Source organism: Lynx rufus, unplaced genomic scaffold (assembly GCF_022079265.1).
Source record: "Lynx rufus isolate CCGP_SWC_20201006 ecotype Redwood Valley unplaced genomic scaffold, mLynRuf1.p SCAF_8, whole genome shotgun sequence".
Taxonomy (NCBI): Eukaryota; Metazoa; Chordata; class Mammalia; order Carnivora; family Felidae; genus Lynx; species Lynx rufus.
Genome location: NW_025814896.1, coordinates 108,045,486 through 108,069,370, shown reverse-complemented (window position 1 = coordinate 108,069,370; position 23,885 = coordinate 108,045,486). Strand labels below are relative to the sequence as shown.

The 23,885-nt window shown below is 42.0% G+C and overlaps 1 protein-coding gene across 1 annotated transcript in view; it reads right to left on the bottom strand.

Annotated features, from left to right (window-relative positions):
* SLC8A1 (solute carrier family 8 member A1) overlaps positions 1–23,885 on the bottom strand; it is a 308,733-nt gene that overhangs the window by 40,034 nt on the left and 244,814 nt on the right. Inside the window, exons 4-6 of the mRNA XM_047069212.1 lie at positions 21,178–21,195; positions 12,653–12,783; positions 8,623–8,722 (exon numbers count right to left, since the gene is read on the bottom strand). Of these exons, the coding sequence (XP_046925168.1) occupies positions 8,623–8,722; positions 12,653–12,783; positions 21,178–21,195 (249 nt within the window). The remainder of the gene's footprint in view (positions 1–8,622; positions 8,723–12,652; positions 12,784–21,177; positions 21,196–23,885) is intronic.

The window sequence follows — 23,885 nt, the reverse complement described above, 5'->3', positions numbered from 1 at the left end:
TCTTTCTTAGTTAGGATCAGGATTATCAGTTAAATACCGGTAAAATTCCACTAAGAAAACTGACAGAAAAAAGCCACTTTAAATATAGATTTGTACATTCAATTTGCAACGTACAAAAAATACTTTATGTGTACAAACACATGCATATGAGTATCTGCATGTTCTATGTATTTGTATTTATTAGACAAGAATTATGTATGCCTGAACGTTTTTGAAACATGGCATCTGTCTGTATGAGAGTCTGTACGTATTTATATAGATTTTCTTGTAGATCAGACATAGCTGTATGATGTAGTGAAAACAGGCTTTTAATCCAGTTACATGTAGATTGAAAAACATTGACTCACACATAAATTCATTCTTTTTCCACAAATAGTTGTCATCGCTTAACATTGTCCTAAGTGCTAGAGAAATAATGGTCAACAGGACAGATCTGCTGTTATTTAAAACTAAAAAGGATTTTAATTTAGATTCTTACTACTTCCAAGAGGATCTGAGCGGATCCGTACCTACTAACAGAGCATAACATACTTTAAGATAAAATAGGACACAAATATCCAAAGAAAGCATAAATAAAGGAGGCTTTCAGACACGTGAATTGAGTGAATTTTGACCAGTTGGGGAAAAAACATCAAGTGAGCTTTCTGACAGCCAGAGCGAATAAGGAGACATCGAATTATACAGTTATGATTTTCTAACTGCAGAAGTGATAAAAGTTAATTTGCTGGGAAAATAAAATGTCTTTAAAGTAGGAATTTATCATGCTTTATAGTGAGTGACATCATGAAGAATTATTCTAACTCTAAGGAAAGATAAAACAATACTTTTCAAATATTATACTTTAAACATTAAAATTATAACTTATAATTCAGGGAGGGCAGTTTTGAAAAGGACTCTGATAAAAAGGTAAAGAAGCTTTATTTCTTAATATCTAATTCAAAGCAAGGAAGAGCAGCTACTGAATTTAGTTAATGTAACCATCAGATGGTGTGTCTTAAACATTAGATGTCTCAAATGAGCTTCAGCCACGTTGGTGTAATTACCCAATTTATCAAACGTGTACTGTAAGGCAGATACTCCACTTGATTAAAGTCAGAGCTTTAAGTTTCAAGTAGTAGGACCAGGGAAAGCAAGTTGACATTTATTGCTGAAAATGAAGGGTCCATCAGGGGACCCTTTCATATTTCCATGTTCCAGAGACTGACGTCACGTATTCCAATCCCCTAATTTCACAAGTGACGTTAGAAGATTTGTCTAGAGCCGTCCAACTAGTCGGCGGCTCTTTGATCATTTGAACTCAAGTCTCCAGATAAGCCAGAGATTCCAGTGGACGATTGTTACATGAAATGCTGTCACCCATGTTACGTGCACTATCGCAATGCACGTGAATATTTTAGCTGTATACTAGAAGAAGGAACGAGAACCAAGTTGGAGGGCAACAGTGTTGTTCACATCTCCTGTTAGAGTTTAAAATAATCGTTCTTCCTATTAGTTCAAGCATGCTGGTGGTGCAGAGCATGAAAAACCTGCCTGAATTGCTGATCATACCACTGGGAAACAGCAGGAGCTCGAAAAAAGGAATGGGCATTGATTCTGTTTTGTTTCTGAAGACCTGACATGATTTCTAGCAGGAGATATAAATACAATTCCAAGATCACAAAAAGAATGTGGAAGCCCTTCTGGGTTCCTCATGATGGGATTAGCCTTGCAGTGACTGAACCTGTCCATTTCCGCACCTGGTATTCTTTCTGGTCTTTCTGTGCCTCTGTCCAGTGCTTGCAGACTCATTTCTAAACACTTCACTCGCTGTGTGTAACCAAGAGTAAAGGACTCGTCAACTTTGTCCCTTTCTCTTGCATTAACTCATTTGAAATCTAGCCACTTAAGACCTGAATGAAAACTGTAGGAGGGACAGGGCACCTAGGTGGCTCAGCCAGTTAAGCATCCAACTCTTGATTTCAGCTCACAGTTGGGGAGATCGAGCCCTGCATCGGGCTCTGCGCTGATAGTGTGGACCCTGCTTGGGATTCTTTCTCTTCCATTCTCTCTGCCCCTCCTTCCTTCTCTCTCTCTCTCTCTCTCTCTCTCTCTCTCTCTCTCTCAAATAAATAAACCTTAAAATTTTTTTTAAAATTGTGGGAGGGACACCCAGGGTTTCACTGAAAGCTTATCAACTTTGAACTCAAAACAATGGGGCTTCCTATTCTAGCTGGACACTTGTTAGTTGTGTGACCCTAACGAAACACGTTATAGAAGCAACCTCAGGACTGTAAGCTCATGGAAAAAAAAAATACTTAGGGTATAGCTGTGAGGATTAGAAATAATAGAGGGCATCGGCCATGTAGAAGACAACGAATAAATGGTAATATTGTTTAAGCAGATGTGAGCCACAATTTCATACAGAGGTATAGGCTGTTGTGCTTATTTCTCATGAAACCAGCACACCCTTGTTCATTAAATGAAAAAGTCAGCTTATCATTTGTAGGTAAAGGATAATTAAGAATCTGTATAGTCACACAAGAAACAGGGCAAAATGGAAACTCCCAGTCTCTAGCACCTTCTCCCTCTACTTTGCCAGCCCTTCCTTCCTTCCTTCCTTCCTTCCTTCCTTCCTTCCTTCCCTTCCTTCCCTTCCTTCCCTTCCTTCCCTTCCTTCCCTTCCTTCCCTTCCTTCCCTTCCTTCCCTTCCTTTCCTTCCTCCTGATTGTCTTATAGTTATGCTGAAGCTGTGCCAAACTTGACCCAGCAGCACTTTTTTAAACTGCTTAAATGGGATTTTCAAATGACCCAGGGTTAACACATTAAGTAATGAGAGTGCCTCTTCCTTAACGGTGTTCAGTAATAGGAGAGATGCTAGCATGATTCCTGCTTAGACCAGATTGCATGGCAATCCCATGCCCACTTGAGGCACCATTTTTATTATTTTCATTTAGGCCTATGGAGTGGGTCTGTCGTCAAGTTGACAGTATTTTCAAGTGAATTACTGTCTGGAACACCGGAGTTGACAGTTTTTGCTATGAAATAATTCAATTGAATTGAGAACACTTATTTCTCCACATAGCATGCATGGATGATGAGTTGATGACGAAGCATCCCCCAAACCCGAACTAGTTTCCACACTGGCTTGGTAGGCGTTGGGAGAGCATGCCCTCCTTCTGTAGCTGAAGTCGGGTCTCTGGTTGTAGTCTACTGTGAAGTGGAGTGAGTGTGGACAGGCCAGCCGCATCCACCAGCCTGGCCGAGTTTTGAATGTCTGTCCTACAGATTTCACAGACATTTCTGATTTCCCATTAAGGAGCAGGAAGAAAATTCAGCACTTTCAAAGCATCATCTCACTTAGATTCTTTGAGGCTACACTTTAAAGACTATCTTCCTGTCCCTTTCCTTTTGGGAGAATGGGTGTGGACCGTATACTGTTAACTGTGCAGAAGAGCTAACTTAAGCCGGGTGGGTGGGAAGAATAGAGGTTTCCATTGCCGAAATCAGGTGGGCCGTGAAACACAATGCTGTCAGGGGTACTCTAACACTATGCTGTCTGCTGACAGAACTCCCAAATTTCAATACTGGATGGGGTCTTTCTTAGAACTTGCCTAGTCCAACCTTCTCATTCCATTGCTGCTGAAACGAAAATTCAGAAAGGTTAAATACTTCGTCAAGGTTTTATAGCTGGTAAGATACAGAACCGAGACCGCGAGAAGGATTTTTTTTTTTCTTTTGCTGCCTTGGAGTGTTCCTTTGTTATGAGGATGCCAGCAGATACTATGTTGGATATGCAAACTCTATGTCAAAAGTAGTAAAAGAATTCCGGAAAAATCCCTAGTGCTGGATCCCCAAAATTACCAGATAAGAGAGAGGGCAGCGTGTTGACTTTCTTTAAAGAAGGTCACAAATTACGAGGCAGGAGAAGTCTATGGATGCATGTAGGCAAACATACTTCTTGTTTGGGGAACTGGCTGGTGTATCCTCCCTATGGGCCTATAAACTAGGCTTAGGGAGACTTAACGAATATTAAAGGGAAAAAACCCTTCATATTTTAAGCTGGGCTCAATTATCCAAATGACGAAAGATACATGCTGTGTAAGATACACGTGCATGTCTGTACGCGTTGTGCGTATCTGTGTGTGCACACGTCTGGGCGTCCCTGTGTGTTCATGTGCACACACGTGCATGTCTGTGCATATCAGATATCCCCTACCAGATGTGTGTTCCATACGTGTATCCGTGTGTGTGTGCACGGGCACAGACTCAGTCCCCAGGTACAGCGAGTGAGTGAACCCTTCACCCTGGAGAGAATCCTGGGCTGACCTGTACCGTGGCGCTGCCATTTACCAGCCTTGCTTCTTGAGCAAGTTCTGTTGCTTTTCTGAATCTCAGTTTTTTACCTATTCAGTGGTGTGCCTGATACTCACTACAAAAGGGACGGTGGTTTTTAGTCACTTCGCCATTTCAGCAATTAAACTGAATCGACTGTATTCACACAAAATTTGGTCATGTTGGAGACTCTTCAACAAGATTTGTCTCCCAAACAACCAACTCTGGTATCTAAGTGTAGAAACAGCCCTCACGAAAAGATGAATTGCCTTGACTAATCCTTATAGCAACTCCATAGGTGAGGACTAGTTATCTCTGCTTTACGTTTGAGGGAACAGAGATTTAGAGGGGAGGTAATCTGTCCAGAATCACCCAGAGAATTTCTGGAGATCTGGGACACAAATCCACATCTGACTCCAAAGCCAGGCTTGCAACCACTCTCCTTCACCTCACCATGGCCCAGGACTGCTGCGAAGAACAACAATATGGTGGTTGTGGAGTTGGGGCACTGGCATCTGGTTCTCTTCACCCAGATGGAGTCTGCCATCTTCCTTGACCTAACCGTTTCTCCTCTATATCCCAGCTGGTACACATTTTCTTAAGGTCGGCCCTCCATTCTGCCTGGATGGAGACACTGGGAAGGAGGAGGACATGGGGACAGTTCATACTGGACATGGCAGTGAGTGCTAGCCTCTCGTCGAAGAGCATCTGTCTGCTGACACGTCTTAGAAGCACCCGACGGTCGCTTAACTGCTTCATGCTACTGCTCCTGGTATCCCACCCAGGAGGCGACAGAAGGACCACCACGGGGACGAGACTGTCTAGACCCTACCTCATCTCTGGAGTCTTATGAATCCTTGAACTCTTCAAATGTCAGACTCTAAGAACTTGGTTCCCAGAAACAGGTTATGGGAAGCCCAGGTACTGAGCCCAGGAACTGAAGTTAAGGAAAAGCAGGGGAACAAAAAGACTGCCGGGGGGTTACCTCGAAACTAATTTAAACATAATCAGTGAGAAACAGAAGTAAAATCCTATTTCCAAAATTATTATTTGTTTGGCAAGATAGATAGACTCAATTTTGCACAGAAAACTGCATAGGAAAAAGCGTCTCAGTAGAGCCGTTTAACAGCAATTTGATATTTTAATAAGGCAAACGGTTCTGATTCTCAACTCTTTTGCAATGAAATCTTAAAATCCAATGAAAGTCTGTTTTCAATACCGCTTTACAAATTTTATTGTCCATTTAACAACCGAAGAACATTAACATTCTTTAGACACTTAAATTTAATCATAATGACAAATATTGAGCTTTCTAACTGCCCTTCTAATAATTTAGTGCTTAAAAAATATGGGTTTGCTTTTCTGATATTTTGTCTCAAAATTGTAAATAAGGTCAATTTACCCAGCGGCCTGCAAATGTCTGAGCAATTTTGTGTTATTCCCAAGCAGTCATTTAGTAACATAAAACACAACATGCTGCATGACAAATAAGAACACTCGAGAGGTTTTGTATTTCATTCATTAACAACAGTTCAAAGGATCTGGGCAGGAGTCGGTCCCATCGTGAGAGTGCTGAAACCATGGCACCAAGAGAGGGGACAAAACCAGAGTCCCTCAAGCAGACAGAGGTGCGGAGGGAGCAATTTGACTCATTTTGAAACTTCTCTTTCTTAAGGGTAGTAGAGAGCCCACTGGACTAGCATTTGGAAGACTGGGGTTCTGAGCATTGTTCCAAAGACATATTGCCTCACCAAGGCTCAGATTCTAGAAGATCAGGGTAATCGTAATACCTCTCACATACGATTTTGAGAGGATTTAATTCAACGTTATAAATGAAAGTGTTTGCAAACCAAATATGCCCCTTGAAAGTAAGGAAGCATTAGCATCTTTATAGTTGGTTTGCTGTATACCTATTCTGACCAGGATCACAACTTTGGTCTTGTGTGTGGCAAAATCTCTCTCACCGTTCTAAGCTGCCCTTTTGCCACTGTGAAGGACTGGCCATTAAATGTGTGTGCTGGTCCCTGTGAATTACAAAAATGTGTGAATAAACGAACACAAACCCACTCCACTGCTCGAAAAGAAGATGCATGGCTAATGTGTCTATTGATGGTGTCTTCTTGGCCACAGTTGAGTGTAGCCTCACGTATATTTCTCATCTCTCTCCACAGCTTTGTTGCTCTCCATGATAAGCTCATTGTCATACACACACTTGATTTTGTTTGCCTTATTTGCTGCCTCCTTGGGTAGAATATAAGCTCCACTTGGGCTGGGGTATTTGTCTGCTTCCTGTGCTGTCCTATCTCTTCCACCAAGAACAATGATGGACATGTAGAAAAATGAATTAATGATGTCCAGCTTGTGACCATTATATAAATGCTCATACGTCTGCAGCCAAAGGAGACCTGTGAACCATTGGGAATGGTTCATTAAAGTTTATGCTACTTTTAATGTTTTTAACGTTTCGATTCTGCTGTAACAAAGCCCATAAAATAATTTCATTATTTTTAATGTTTTCAACTGGTCTCATCAGCAATTTCTTATTCAAGCATTTTTGTCCTTTTAGTTTTTGACTCTGTGAAGAGGGAGTATAAAGCTCATGCCTCAGATACTAATGTTTGGTTTAAAGAAAAACATAAGACATAGTGAGCGAGTACTGTAGACTGTTTGTGCCCCCCACCCCCAAATTCATATGTTGAAACCTAATCCCCAATATGATGGTATTAGGAGGTGGCGCCTTTCGGAAGTTGATTAGGCCATGAGGATAAAGCCCTTATAAAAAGGACCCCAGGGGTGCCTGGGTGGCTCAGTCGGTTAAGCGTCTGACTCCTGATTTTGGCTCAGGTCAAGATCTCATGGTTCATGAGTTCGAATCCTACAACGGGCTCTGTGCTGATGGTGCAGAGGCTGCTTGGGATTCTCTCTCTCTCCCTCTCTCTGCCCCTCCCTTGCTTGATCTCTCTCTCTCTCCACCCCCCCTCAAAATAAATAAGTAAACTTAAAAAACAATAAAAAATAAAAAAGATCCCAGAGAGCTCTCTTGCCTGTTCCTCAATGTGAGGACAAGTCAGAAGACAGAAGTTCCTGTCTGTGAACCAGGAAGTAAGGTCTTACCAGACACCAAATCTGCCAGTGCCTTGATCTTGGACTTCTCAGCCTCTTAAACTGTGAGCTTGTTTGTAAGACACCCAGTCTCTGGTACTTGGTAAAGGCAGCCCCAAGGGGCTAACACAGGGAGTTTTCCCCTCCCCCAAGGAGAATTTGCATGTAAATTCCAAATCTACTCTCCAAGCAATTTCCCATTATTTAAGGTTCATAAGTTTCCTTTATTTACTCAATTGCAAGAAACCAAAGTGTGATTATAAACAGCATTAATAACAAAGAGGCACAAAAATCCTACCACCCTCTGTTCCCACTTCGGAGCATCTGTCAGATTATTCTATGGCAGATTGGAAAGAGGGGGTTGTGTTAGCAGTCACGACCTAACGGCCAGTGATGTTGGTTCCATACTTTTCAGTGGGAATCACTATTTAGAACATTCTAGTCTTGTTCAATAGCTGCAACAGTAGAAGATGGACCTGTGGGGAGTGCTAAAGAGAAAGAACCAGTCAAGATGGAATGGAAGGATTAAGGGGGGAAATCCCACAATGGTGTTGCTTTCATGCATCTTTGAGAGGGGCTTTCCTCTGTCTTTATATGATCATACAGACAGTGGACAAGGTTTGAGAAGCCAAGAAAAAGACCTTTCTTTCTATATTTAATTCCCTCGGGTCTCTGACTCCTTGAGTTTGAAAACAACTTCGTTTTGGTAGGATTTTCCTTTGCACTTCTAGAGCCAGTGCAAACGCTGATCTGTTAGACACGGTTGAAGAGAGTGTAAAATTATACAGATGGTAGTGATAAAGTGTCTTAATGTCACCTTCTCCCACCTAGCATTTTGCTCCTTCCGTAGTGACCTTCATTTGGCCACTTCTCCTGCTTCAGGGAAATTTCCGGACAAAGACTCGTGATTGGCTGTCTGTGAATTAGAGACACAAAAGCCTTAAACGCCTTTACGTTTATCTTGTCTATTTCCAGGAAGAAAGACACAGTGTAGATGGAGAAGAATGCCATGTTTGAAGACATGTGCTTCATCTAGAAAGTCCAAGGCAGTCTCTGAAATGTGCAGGTATGCTACCAAAACATTTATTCCTCTTTTAATTTTACCCTGGAAGGTCATTGGTGCTTTGACATAGACCAAGTGGTCCCAGTAGGAAAAGCAAGCTCAGTGTGGGCCGTTGTCATTTACAGCATGCAGAGAAAGGTACTCACCAGCGCTGACAGTGATGGCTTCGATAAACTGCTCTCTCCAGCTGTTTGTCCCAACCACAAGGGCTAAGTTTGTCTTCTTAATAAGTTTGTCCACGGTACTCTAGAAGGGTTGGAAAGAATAAGATAACTGTTGGGTTGGTTAAAGCCTTGGGAAATCTAAGACCTTGGTGATTTTGAAACCCCAGAGTTCTACGAAGGGTACGGGATGTTAGGCTCAGAACAACAGTATTGACATCAAACACTGTTATGATTATGCAAATGAGCATAGCCCTTGGCTGGAACCATTCGGAAATAGAAATTGCTTCATAGCAAATTCGAGCCTCTTTCACTGCCTAATGGCCAGTGAAGAATGGCCTCAGTGTTTAGAAGAGCAGACATTGCAGAAGCCCATCCCTTCTCCTTGAATGCTTCACGAACTTGCTTCTTTCCTGGCTTCAACTGTGGCATCCTGTCTATAACTGAATTAGTATATGGCCTGCTCAGCATTACACGTTTCTGAATAGCTGGAATTGGCAGATAGATTATGGAACTAAAAACTGTTATTATTGTGCTTTGGTTTATCAATGAAATGCAGCCAGAGAGCAGAGCCCCAAGAATTCTGCTGCAGGATCATCAATAAATGGATTTTTCTGTGGCTACTGATTTTGTCAGCCTGGCGGCTGTTAGAGAAGCCACTCTAACGCTACTTCTGTTGCAAACAAGAAAAGGCGAGACAAGAGAAGTTTAATTCATATGGTTTAGGGCACATTGCAATTGATGTTGCGCTAGATTTCCCTCCCTGTTACTTTTCTCTTTAGACTTCTTTTTCTCTCTTAGACTTCTTTTTAAGCACTTGGCTTTCTACAGTGAGCACCCTCTAACTTTCTAAATGTCAGTTAAGGTAACAACAACAACAGCCAAACATTCACAGGAGAACCAAGCAGGCAGATACACCCAAAGCACTACCACCAATCATAGCGACTACAGGGAGAAGGGTCACTCCCAGGACATGAGGGTACCCTGCCCAGAGAGACTATCGCGTGGACTAGTCTACCACACATATCCACACTTACTGTCAGAGCATCCTCGAATCCCCACTAATTGCAAAGAGGCAGAAAACACATATTATTTGTCTCAGGTCAGCATCTATACACGTTTAATGCAATGCACGTCAACTGACTATGGCTTGGGAGAGAGAGAGCGAGCAAGTTCTCAGCCAACTGGGAGTGAAGAAAATGTGATCTGAGCAGCCTGTACAGAAGGCCAAAGCTCAGTCGGAACGTCAAGTGTGTTAGTTCAACGAGAGTCATCCGAACATGGAGATGATAATAAGCATGAAAGGGCCCACCTCCAACTGGCCCACTCTGTATTTTCAACATCGTTCCTTGCTAGATGTTTTCCTTAGGGTGGTGACCTTTCCACCCTAGCCTTGTGTCTAGAACTGCTAGCACCCCTGATAACCGCTGTAACCGTCACTGCTCTTGGCCACAGTATCTTCAGGCACAGGACAGGCATGTCTTTTCTCTCTGGACTCAGCCCCATTTTATCAAGCACACTGAGTGTCTTGGCTGGTGCCAACTCACAGTTCTGTGCAGGATATGACAAGAAATGACTTTGATTTTTCCTAACTGTAATGGAAACTTGGGGAAGGTCTCGCCAAAGGAGCCCTCTGTTCTGATGCCAAGGCAGAGAATCCCATCACCTGGGAGATAAACAGTTAAAGAGATAAACTGCTGTAATAGTTAAACACACAGAGTTGCCTCAAGAAACATCTCTAAAGAACAAAGTTTTAAAATAAATGAAAGTTAAAATTTATGTGTATGAAAAACCCAGGGTAGATTGTAAACTTTGGTTCACGTTGACTCTGGGGGACCGTGGGACAGCCTGCTTCCTCCGAGGGCTTAATTTGCATATGTGTCCTCCCTTGATCCACGGGAAGAGGGGACACTAAGTAAGATGAATTTGAACTCTCACTGCACTGGACCTGTAGGCTATTGTCATAGCCTCACCATCAGCAGTGGGTGTCAGGAAGCCAAACCCTTAGTCACAAAATAGTAAACAGGAACCCAGCAGGCAAACGCAGAGTGGCACATTGTGAGGTGCCACCCAGATTCAAGTCTCTCATATAGTTCTAAGAGCTCTGAATAGGTTCTTTAAAAACAGCCATGGGCCTAGAAAAATAAATTTCTTAAAAGAATAACATCATATTGATATTCGAGGGCACTTCAGGAACATGCCCTCAACCTCCCTTTCCTTTTAATAGTAACTAACTACTGGTGAACTTTGAGGAGACGGGAGGAAATAGCCTATGGAAGCTATTCTAGAAAGATAAGAACCCCGAACAAGTGGACTTCTGTAAAGAGACTGGGGAGCTTTCAAACGTCCAGGTCATTGGGGTGGTTACGAGAGAGAGCTTTGGACCCAAGAACGCTTTGCCGCCTGGAAGACCGTGCCCTGCCACGCCCAGTCCGATGCTTCCTGCAGAAAGTTTCTGTGACTGCTCTTCCTAGTCTTGGGTGCGTGGAAGGGGAAGGCCGGCTGTCCCATAAAGGAGATACAGGCTGTCCCATAAAGCCTGTCCCATAAGGCAGGCTGTCCCATACAATTATTCCCCATGAGAGCCCTGGAGGGATGGAGGGCAAACTTGCCCAGAAATGCCAAGTAGTAGAATCTCCGTTATAGCAGGTGGCACCAGGCGCTCTGATTCCAGGTGGAAAGAGGGGGCATGAGGAAGAGTGAGGTTGGCTACATCTGGACAGACTGGTCCGCGGAAATGGACAGTCTGAGGTATCTGCACCCCTGGGATCACAGGGAACCTGTGTATGTGTGTGTCAGTCCGCAGGTTCTAGATCAAACAACAGGTGAGCTCCGATACTTGGGGTCTGCCCAGAAAGCACCGGTCCCAGTGTTTACCCCTGTTCCTTTGCATGGGAATGAGTGAAAGAAACAGAGATTTGCAGCAGCCTGAAGGGGAACGTTTAATTGCATTTTTTATTTTTTTAAAAAATTCACTTCAATTGCAAAAAGACATTTTCCCTTCTACCTGTCTCCTCTCAGGCACCTCCGTTTGTGAACTAATTTTAAAAAATAATTAATGGATCCAGCTAAAGGAAAAGAGGCCACTACTATGAAACATCAAGATAAAATACTGAGGCTTCTAAGGTCCTGGCCTGATTGTCCCTGTTGGGATCCTCATTCTGGTTTTCCAAATAGGAGCAGAGTCTGCTTTTGAAAAATAATTGGGGAAGATGCAGCTGCACCATGTGTTTGTAGTTCTGGAAAACCAGAGAACGAGCTTCCTTTTCATGTCCCGCTCCAGAATTAGCGTGTGGCTCTCCTGGGGTCTTAGCTGTCAGGGCTGTGTGAACGAGACGGGTGGGAGGTAGAGTAGGGACAGCGGGAGCAGCTAAAATGGACAGCAAGTTTCGCCTCAAAATTCTAAGCTCACCCTAAGGCCCATCTGCTTAACTTCTGAAAAATGACTTTTCATCATCCAGAGGACCAGGAATCCAATTTCATCTGCTCAGTTGTGAACTCTCTGCTCACAGGCACTATATACCTTTAGTATGTTGACTGTGCTAAAATGTCCTAGGATCTGAAGAGGAGGACTAATTATAAATGAGAACTTGTCAATGGGGTGGATGTTTTATAGGGAGAGCTTCCCATTCCCCCTCCAGAACAAAAGCCTCCTGTCTGCAGTGTGAACGGTTTGCTTCTAATGGATTCACTGGCTTCTTCAAATAGAGCTTGGTTTCCTCCACACATCACAATCTCTTGGAATCCACCTTTGCTTCTTCCTTGCTCTCCCCTCAGACAAAGTCCTCCCTTTGGGGCACCTCTGACCCTGGGCAGTGACAGATGCCACCCACTGGCCCCTGGTTCTGATACTGTTCAGTTTGCAGGACCTCTTGGTTCCCTACCTTTCTAATTCTAGTTCTGCCCTGAAAAAATTCTCAGTTAATGAGCCAGTTCCTGACATTGACGGCAGTCTGGACAGTCTGGGTCCCGAGATGGGCCTGGCCTCCCCCGTGGGCAGCGTCGGTGAGCATACCTTGAATTCGTAGGATTCTTCAATGATCACTTCCAGCTTGGTGTGTTCTCCCAGAATGGGGCGCCCCATTTCTGCAATGCGCCTCTCCTCTTCCTCTTTGCTGGTCAGCGGCTGCTTGTCATCACATTCCTCTGCGAAAGGGAAGGGCAAGAAAGTTAGCCCTGTGCTCAATTTTCTTTGGAAATCCCTGGGTTCTGCTACAAGAAAACCGAGAAGGAAGGAAGCCCTAATGACCTACTAAAAGTCCCTTGGGTGAGATCATAAGTCCGGAGGGGAGAAGTGCTGGCGTGTCATCACTTCACATCACATAACTGTTAACAGCAGGTGACTGTAAATGACCCGCAACCTGAGCACAAGCCAAAGTGCAGATCAGGAAAGCAGCTCGTATGGGCATATCACTGGGAAAGACTCTGCCTGCACGCTGTCTGTGCTGAGGGATCACCCAACTGTCCCCTGTGATGCTGGTTCACCTGGCTGTTTTTATACATTCCTTTAGCAGGTGACCAAAGGAACCGTAATGAAAAGTGCTGGAGTGACACAAGGGATGGAGGGACCTGGCCTCCTCCTCTCCACTCTCCAGAGGCAACAGAAAACGCCCCAGCGCCAAAAAATTGGTTGAAGGGAGATTCTGATCTTAGCCAGAGCCCCTGTTGCAAGTTAAGAAGCAAACCATCCATTCCGTGTTTCACAACGATGCCTGTGTCCTCGTGCTTCCGCTCTGTGGTGCAAAGTTGAGATTTGTTAGGAAGACCTTGACCACGCTCATCTTAAAGTAAACAGGGGGGGCAAAGGTGAAGCCTTTGGGAGTTAATACCACTCACCATGTGAGCATGATTATTTCCAGAACCACCAGGTTCCTTACACTCCAGGAGAGGCTAGTGGGTGTTAAGAAAATGTTAATGGACTTGAGAGTCCACTAATGAGGGGAAGCTCACAGTTGGCTCCTCGCTATGTGAAGGTCATTAGGATAAATTTCAGACTGAAAAAGGCCATGCACATGGCAAACACCATTCCTATAATCACTCTACCTCCTTATCCTTCGGGCCCAGGATGCCAGAACGAGACAGGCTACTTGAGTCAAATGTACCTCATCTCCAAGGGAGTTGTATGGGTGGTATGGAAAGACCTCTGCCCTGATGCCTTTGCTTCTAGAACTTTCCAGGCAAACTGCCTGTGGTAGGAATCTGTTGACTGAGGAAACACGAGAAAGGGAGGGACTTCTAGCCCAGTCTTCTTGCCTTTTGTGTTTATTTAGGCATCAGCTTCTGCAGGAGTCCATACCTCTCATTCCCTCCAAAGACAAGTTTTCCCTCTGCTGAGGGCCCTGCTGTGATGGTTCCATTTGATGCTCTAGCAAATTTTGTAGAGAACCAGTTCCTAGGCCAGCTCACTGCTAGGGCACAGAGAAGATGGGCTAGGGATACTGCTAGCTAGCATTTTAAATACCAAGTGTCAAAACCAACCCAAGGCAAAAGCAGGATGTAGCATATTAATGCTTTAGTATGTATTCAATAGTGTCTTCCTAAAAGAATATTTTAGAATCTGCTTTTCTATCCCCAGTCCTTACGTGGCCTCAAGGAAATTAGACGGAGACTAAAAAATAAGTGATTTTGGACTGACCAGAAAGTGCTAAATGTTAAGAGATACAAAGGAGAGGGGCAAGGAGATTAATTTTAACTGCAGAAGTAGTAGAGATTTTTATAGCAGGCTTGGGAAGTTATGACCCAAGAGAAGGCAAAGGGTTCCAACTGGTGTCCTCCAGATTTGTCCTTGAAATTGTGTACATAGTCAAGGAAGTGGTCAGCTGAGATATGTGATGTCTAGTCTACCCAGTGCTCAAGTCAATCGTATTTTGATTCCTTGCTTTCTGATCCTTGAACTCAGGATAATGTTATTGGTAGTTTTCGTAGCAGTAGGTTCTTTTAGTGTCTTTGTTCAAAACCTTGGCTGAACATGGATGTCTTAGAGACAGCAAATAAAAATTATTTTTCCAGAAGAACAGCCAGGATTATTATTTGAATTGCAAAACCATGGAGAGAGAATATTTATTATGGCTTCCTTTTCCGTAGTTTACTTATAAGTGATAAGTTGTTTTAAATGGGACTCAAGGCACTTTATGTAGAAAATTGGAGAAATTACAAAAGAAAGGTGATGTGGTCACATTGTTTAATGCCACATTTCACAAAATGAAATTATTTGGAACATGGCATTGAACAAATGGACATGGTAGCAAATGAAATTGAATTACAGTGATTAAAAACGGTTATTTATTCCCTTTTTAGTCATCTTTCCATCCTTCTGATCAGGATGAAATGCTTAGTTTGGTGCTATTATATCTGTAACTAGTTCCTGACATTTGCTGTATATGCATATAAAGATCCTGTTTGTTGTTCACGTGAGAAGTGAGGTATAGAGATGGGAGAGCTTAGAATGCAGCGAGGTGAGGCTGAGAAATCAGGGTGGGGAAGCAGCTTGCTCTGTCTAAGGGAGTCAGGGAAGCCTTCAGAAAAGAGGAAATATTTGAAATTGGCCTTGGAACCTGCAGAGCAGCTTGCCAGGTGAAGTTGGTGGTAAGGTTGGCTAGAAGGTGGTATAGAAGGGGGCATTCCAGGCAGACAGATGTCCAAGCACAAAGGCATAATGTCATGGAAAGGTCAGGGCTCTTTGCACTTAATAAATGTCATGAACATTTAAGAGAGAATTGTATGTGATGGAAAAGAAGCAACTAGATAAATCCTGGTGTTGCTCTGCAACGATATTGATAAATTAGTATCTGTGGTACAGATTTTTGATGCTGGCAAATACTGGTCTGTTTTTTTAAAAAGTGTCCTCTCTTGGGGCGCCTGGGTGGCTCAGTCAGTTAAGCATCCGACTTCGGCTCAGGTCATGATCTCGCGGTCCATGAGTTCGAGCCCCGTGTCGGGCTCTGTGCTGACAGCTCAGAGCCTGGAGCCCGTTTTAGATTCTGTGTCTCCCTCTCTCTGCCCCTCCCCTGTTTATGCTCTGTCTCTCTCTCTGTCTCTCTCTTCCCCTCACACTCATGCTGCTCATACTGTCTCTGTCTCTCTCAAAATTAAAGAAAGAAATAAAGAAAGTGTCCTCTCTTAAAAAAAAAAAATCCTCTCTTGAGATATCTTTTATTGGTTGGGGGAAACAGTTTAACATAATTTGTTTGGATGGTCTATTATATTTGTTTCCTTTTCACTTGGTTGGTTTTTGTTTTGTTTTGTTTCCTTTTCATTTTGAATGCTGGATCAAACACAGTCCATTTTACTCTGGCCAAGTCAGTTTCACCTCCTTACTTATGCACAGTGATAACATACTGGAGTTTTAGTTTGGCTTGTCAGAGAATTCATTCTCTGTCTCTGTCTCTGCATACATATACAAGTATACTTTTAAAATTCATCATATTTAATTGAGAAGTTGATACTAAATCACATAACATCATAGGCTTAACCAACCAACACAATTTAAAGATCAAATGTGTAATTCATACTCACTGTAAAAATCAGTATTTTTTTAGAGTTTATTTTCTAGAGATTGATAGAGTGCGAAGCTGAGAGGGGCAGAGAGAGGGGGAGACAGAGGATCCAAAGTAGGCTCCGTGCTGACAGCAGACAGCCTGATTTGGGGCTCAAGTCCACAAACTGTGAGATTATGACTTGAGCCAAAGTTGGATACTCAACTGACTGAGCCACCCAGGCACCCCATAAAATCGGTATTGATAAGACATAAACCAAGCCTGTGATAAAACCACCAGTCAAGTCTGGGTATCATGATTATTGAGTGGGTAAGTGTGATGTGAGGAATAGGAAATAGAAATAGCCCTAAGTCCTACTGGGGCAGGAGGAAGTGTTTCTACCACAGTAGCCAGTGATGGCAATGATTGAGGAATGAATATCCCTGTCCTCATCCAGAGACTTGGAGACGATGCCTGGGCTCTATGCTTACGGTAGATTTGGGATGACTGTGTGGTCCTCTGGTCACCTTGGCAATGTTCCCTCTAGAGAACTCCCCACAGATGTATTATCATCAGTGTGTATGTGGCTATCATCACATTGCCTGGAGGCAAGAAAGGCCGGCTCTGGAAAGAAATACAGCTTGCTTTTAAAGAAACTTCATTATACTTGGAATGAAAGACCCATTTTGAGAAGCGAGACTTGTGAGAAATCTAGAATATGTTGAAACTTGACAGGGAGACGCCATGGGGTCAATCTTCTCTTCAGGTCCATTTGCTCCCTTGACTATGCATCCTGTCCTGTGTGGATATGCTTGTGTTATTGTTGATGACCCACCATACTCCCAGCTGCAGAGAAGCCACTGTATCCTTTAGCAATGTTCTAGAGGGGACAGGGGCCAAACTGTTTCATGTCTAAAGACTTCAAGAACACTTGAAGGCAGTTAACTTCAAGCTAACTAAATTGTGGTTTTCAAGAACCATGATGCAATGAGTACCTGCAATGGTGATTACAGTAGAAGGGATCGGATGTTCTCTAGCATGAACTTTCCGGAAGACAGGCTGGCCTAGCAAAAAGGACAGGCAGAAAATCAGCAGAATGGATGCACTGGTTTGCTACCAGAGCTTTGTGGAATTAGTAAGCTAAACATCACATCCAGATGCACACATCACAAGCAGTGTTAGTTTGGGGATTGCGTTACTCCTACGGAGGTCACAGAAGTGAACAAATAAATGGAGTAAGTGTTCTAGGAGCCAAGCCAGATTATGTGAATGAACCACACCCTCCTCAGTAGGGGGTGCTGCTAGATTCCTGCAAGCGTCTGAGGTGGAGTGTCCGTGCCCTTCAAGTGACTGCTTCCAGAGGCCTCACAAAACAATGGAAAGCACTTGGTGTGATGACAGGTAACCTGGTTTTGAAGCCTACTGGTGCCAATGACATAGCCAATAACCTTGAGCAGGTTATTTCCCAGTTTCCCCGCATGTAAATGGGGATAATAGTACCTGCTCCATCCACATTATAGGTTTGTTTGAGGGTCTAGTGACATAGCATCTGGGAACATGCTTATTTATTTCCTGGGCAGTCTAAATAGGAGAATGTTTTATTCACTGGCAGGCTTTGCAAGGGTACACCATCATCACAGTAACTCTTGGGTTATTTGGGCCTAGGGTTTTTGTTAAACTTCTGGCTCAATCGACTGCCAAATCCACCTGCCATTGACTTCTACCAAGAGCTACCTAGAACTGATCTGAGAATTGATGAAATCGACTTGGTGCCAACTTTTGCCAAAATGCTTGCCATCTAAGTTTGGGCAAAGCATTCTCTTCTCTGACACTCAGTTTCCTCAACTGTAAATGAAGCTAAAATTGAAGAGGGTTGGTTCCTCTACCCTAGGTACTGCAGTGATTGAAGTGTGTTACAATGTCAGAATTTTCATACTTTGGCTTTCTTAAAAAGCCATGTACCTTGTTAAGTCTACTGTATTCTGAGAATCATCTAACTGGGAGAGCAACTTTTAGAGAAGTATATTGACTTTTAATATACAACTCTATGGCTGCCTGTTTAGGGAATCACACATGCCTCTCTCTTCTCCAGATTGAACCAGAATACTTAATTTTTTTTAAACAATCCAAATTAATGTGCTCTAGTTTCACATCACAAGCAGTGTGATGCACATGCAATGAGTCCCCCTCATTGCTCATTTGACTGGAATTCACACTGATGGCATTTATGAGACATGGCTGGGCTTTGGATTGCAAAGGGGTTAAGATGAAGGTAGGAATGAAGAGGTTGAAAGGGAGGAAATGAAGGTTCTAGAACACTCATCATTAGAGGGCCAGGCTCTGAATCCAGATGGGTGATTTGGGGTAGATTGATTAATCAATTGATTAATCTCTTTCAACCTTCATTTCCTTCATATAGGTGAGAACAATAATATCTTCGTAAGGTTGAAGATTAAATGGTATACCAAATTACAAACTCTAATGAGCTATAACATATAGGAGGATATCATGTTTTATGCCGTAAAGGTCAAGGGAGAATGAGATCATAGGTCCCAACAAGGGCCTTTCAATGAGGCAAGGTCTAGGAGCAACACATAAAGATTTGCAAATTCCAAAATCACCTCCAGCACTTAATGTCCACCACTAATGAAATCTCTGAAATATATTGGGCTGTGGACCAAATGACTTTTTCAATTTCCATATATTCTGCTTCAGATTTAGATTTTCACACTCAGCTGCACAAGACTACAGAAAAGCTGCAGGCGGAGGCCAAGGGCTAGATTAATTCTTCTCTACTGCCCTTGCATCTCAAAGCCTTGACTTCAAAGCCTCAAAGTGACTTCAAAGGAAAGTTCTTTAGGCTTAAAGCTGCTTTTCACTGTGTAGACCTAAATTTTAGAACCTTCCCCAGGGCATCTATAGCGTGTGGATCCCAGGTATTCTGACCCAGCTCAGGAGAAGAAGGGTCATCTAAAGTGAGAGGGGCCTGCCAATGTGGAGATTCCCAGAGAGTTTTGGAACATTCTCTTGTTCTAACTGTATCAATTTCAAGTGTTGGGAAGAGGGGGGCAAGAACAGAAAATCTCTAGTTCAAATTAAAGCCTTAAGAAAGATTTAATGAAGTAAGTACATGAAATGATAGAAATCTTTGGAAGGAGTGATTCTGTTCTCTTGAACGCAAGATGTGTCCAAGGCAGGAAATCTTGGGCATTAATGGACGGATATTCTAGAACATGATATGAACAATTTCTGGGGAAAGAAAACTAGGATCCTGTTATTACCTAGATATTTAAAAGGGAAGGTGCTTCAAGTGACACAAAAGGAAGGCCCGAAAAGCAAAATCCTGACATAGTCAATTATCAGGAAAATAGGAAAATAGCTAAATACATCAATGTATTTTAACAAGGCACTATGTAGCCAATGATTTTCTAGTGAAGATCTCATTATCAGGCTGCACAGGACTTAAGGTGCTGCTAGACCCTACAATATTTCTCCAATGGTTGACTTTTTAATTTCTAATTATTTCAGAATCCATGAAGGCTACCTTGCCCAATTTCCACCTCCCTCAAATCTCACAAGGACAACCAACTTATTGGGTGCCAGGAGCAGAGTATTTCCAAGAAGACTTCAGTGAGTTCAAACATGGGATGAGAAAAATAAGATAAAAGTTTTAAAACTAAATGCAAATTCCCACATTTGGATTCAAAACCAGCATCTTCAGCAGTGCACAACTGGGGAGACTTGAAGGGGGGGGGAGAGCTTCACATGGTTCAGATTTTAAAAACCCTCTGTGAGGACTTGTCCTGTTTTAGCATTTTTATCCTTTTCACTGTCTGTGTCTCTGAGAGTCTATGGATTATTTTATCATTAAATGCCGTGTCCGGGGAGGAGAAGCAGAGAGCAAAGACCCCCTGTGAAATTGCTCGCATTCAGAAAGTTCCACTTTGGACAGAATCATTGGAACGACCTGATCATGAGTTTATATGAACAGTGGTTTAATTAATTCCCAACTCCCCCACCATAGCATTTGCAAAATGGAAATTTTTGGAAATATTTCCCCCCTTAAATATTCTGGTTCAGCTGATTTCAGGAAAAAAAGAATGCCACTGTTGGTATCTGCACAACATATTGAAAATGCCATGGCCATTAGGATGCGTTTAGAGACATCTTCAACCTTCACCTTCACACAGATCAGACCTACCATTTATTATTTCTGTCCCTCTCTAAATCTGCATAGATGATTCTGAAAAAGTGAGAAATTGCTTAGGGTCAAAAGGGAGGATGCCGTAAGGAAACATCTTCCTTCTGTACACAAGAAAATAGCTTTAGAGTGTTTGGAATAGTTTAATGTAATCAACACAGGCTGGATACCAGTATGAATTTGAGAGTTTTAAACTTTTTGACTCGCAGTTTGGGTTTTTATAGAACACTCTGTAATGCACCCGAAGAGGCCATGATTATAAAGCTCAAACTGAAGTCCCCAAACAGGGGCTCAGATTGGTGCTGTGGGGTGAGGGGAAAGGACTGCTCTGTCCTCTGCTAACCGGGCATCATGTATTCATAGGGGCCTGAACTTGGGCCATGGAGCGGTCCTAGATGTCAATTCCTCTGTTTCCTTAAGGCCAGCAATTGTCTTATTTATTCTGGCACTCTGGAGCATCTGGCAGGGGTACACAGCACATCATCAGTGCTACATGAACATTTATAAATCGACCAGTATCAAAATGTGAACAATTACAGGTTCTCCATACAAATGTGCATATACAGGAACACAACACACACGTTGTTAATGTGTAAAACGTTAAATGTGTAAAGTCAACAAGAGCACACCATGTGCCACAGCTAAATGTTAACGCAGGTTACCTAAAATGTGGTTTTGGTTTGATTTTTAAAGGCATTTGGGGGAAAATGAAGAACATTAAAAAAAAAAACTGTCTTACCGTACAGGTATTTTCCTTCATAAAAGCAAATAAAAATGAGAAGTGATTTTTAAAAATGTAAACAACACATGGTGAAAACAGCAAAAAAAAAAAAAATTGACGTCATTAGCTTTAAAAATTCATACCTGTTATTGTGAAGCCACCTAAAAAAGAAAAAAGAACAAATGTTACAATTTATTTAACTTACAATCTAAATAACAAATGCCAGTGACATTGGCTGCCTGACCACCCATCTAAGATACAGAAACTTGCCAAATTATATTCACAATTAAGAAAAAACTGAAAACATCTGCACATGATTTAATCGCTACTCATTCTTTGAAGATTATGGGGCTTAGTGCACAAATTTAATTCTTATGCATACCTAAGCAACCGCTGGTTTTTAAAGAGACTGCACTGAACTAAAAATGGAATATAAACTATCCGAACTACACAAAAATGAGGCCAGCGGCCCTACACAACAATATGGCTAGTAAACCAACAGAAATAAAAGAAGAGTCAGAAAGGTACTGTATCACCTGACATTCATGGAAAATAACTTAGAAAAATGGAAAGGAAATGCAAGAAATGAAATGCTTACCAAGCTCATTCAGTAACAGGGCTGTGAAAGAAACAGACAAAGACAAACACAGAATAAGAGACCAGATGAATAATGAAAGTAAGAGGAATATCAGCAGAAAGAAATCCAGGCAGATTTGATTACAGTGGTAGGGGGCCACTGCTAACATGGGTGCACCCCAAGGAAATGTGGCATTGGGAATATTTTCAAATAAACAATCCCAACGCTAATTTTTGCAAATGTGTGTGGTTGATTATATATGTGTACAGTTCACCTGGGGACTTCATAAAACATTTCTACTGTATATGTTTACATATACGTATCCAGTTTACCACACACAGTAGAAATATTTTACGGAGTTAATCTTAACTTTATTTGACTGAGTCTTCCTCATTACATATTGCCAGAGAGTTACTGAACTCAACATACAGGAGTCTTAAATCATCCAGGATCTCAGGTCTGATACCTGTCGTTCAATGACGATAGATAGAACATCTCAGGAAATTCTATTTTGGCTGCCCTGCCTGACGGAGACTTTGGCACAAGGTAAAGCCCTCTCTGGAGGTTCTACTTATTTGGTATTCACTGGCCATCAAGGGATGCTTATGTTTTTTAAAACCTTCAAAACTTGAGTCCCAGGAATTAGCACTTATGTGTGTGTCCTTATCTATGACTTCTGCATATTATAAGTGCACGATCACACTACTTCTTGTGGACCTGTAACTTCATGGAAACCGACAAGGCAGGTGGAGGTGGGGTGGGGTGGGACATCCGTGATTTATCTTCCAGGTTATGTGCTTTAAACCCAGACTAAACAGTGGCGCTTTATTTTGGTGAAAGCTACCTGGCTAAACATATACCAATTACTTCAGGAGTTGTGGAGGAGAATGCTACAATTACGTTTTCAGCCCTGTTTTCCTGCTAATGGTAGTGGCATTAGAGGATACTTTCTAAAACAAGTCAGTAATTTCACTTATAGTGACAAGAATCCACTTGGAAGGGTGCGAAACCAGATAGTGCTATCAAGGAATTTTAATTTGCTTTCACATGAGGGCATATTTTACTAAAATGGCCGTTGAAAGAGCTGTATCTAAGATGCTCTTCCTTTAGATAAAAGACAGTGTTTTGGAGGAATACATTTAGAAGTAAGTGCTTTTTTCCTGTATGTTAATGAGGCATTTTTGATCCCATCTTTGTAAGAAATCAGCTCAGTTTTCTAAAGTGTCTTTTCCTTCTGCCTACTGCCTATGGAGCATATTAAATAGACCGCATTAAAATGAGTCCCCAAAATGTTCCTTTGGGACATGATTAAGTCAGGACATACACTTTTTTTTTTTTTCTGATGGACTCTGAAGTCTGTGAGTTCTTACAAATGTGAGATCAAATTCCCCCAAATGTTGAGTCTATATAGGAATAGACTATATTTGATTTTTTCTTCTTACATGTAAAAGTATAAATTTCTTACCAAGTGGTCTAATTGTCTCCTATGCTACTGCATTCATGTTTGTATGCAGTGAGTAAGAGCTATTAATGTGTAGAGTGCTCATTTTACATAATCTCTTTAAAATGGCCACTAGTAGAGGGTAATTATATGAAGCCCTTGTGATAATTCAGAACAAAATATTATCTTTCAGGGTGGTATAAAATTCCTGGCCTTCCTTATGAAAACTAGGCCGTGGAAATAGATATAAAATCAAAGAGCACAAAGAAATTGGCTTCTTTGTTCAAATATTTTCTAAAAATATGTAAGTACAAATCAACTAAAAAAATCTAGCTTTAAGGATACTGCTATTTATTTTTCCTTTTTACTATATATATTAGAAAACTGTCAATTCTATAAGGATCAAAACATTTTGGAGCATAAGGCTGGCTAGGCCTTAAGCAAGGCCTAAATTCGTGTCTACCTCTTGTCCCTTGGAAATGTCATATTTGATGATATGAAAAATCTTAGGCCAAATGGATGCTACAATGTGTACAACAGTATTCTTCAAGGGTCTTTGCTCTTATTAAATATCTATTTTTTTGAAAACCGGGTTGTGGAAAGGAGCCTAATTACTGAATTATCTCAAAAGTTCCTATTAGTTGCCATTAGACTAATGGCATTAGTTATAAGTCATTACTTATTAGTCGTTACTAATAAGCATTATCACTAAGTTTTTATGACTAATGTTCAAGGGGAGATTTGGTAGTCAGCAGCACATTTTAGAACAATCCCTGAATAGTGAATAACTGAACACAGAAATCATGCTTTTAGATCATCACTTCTGATTTACA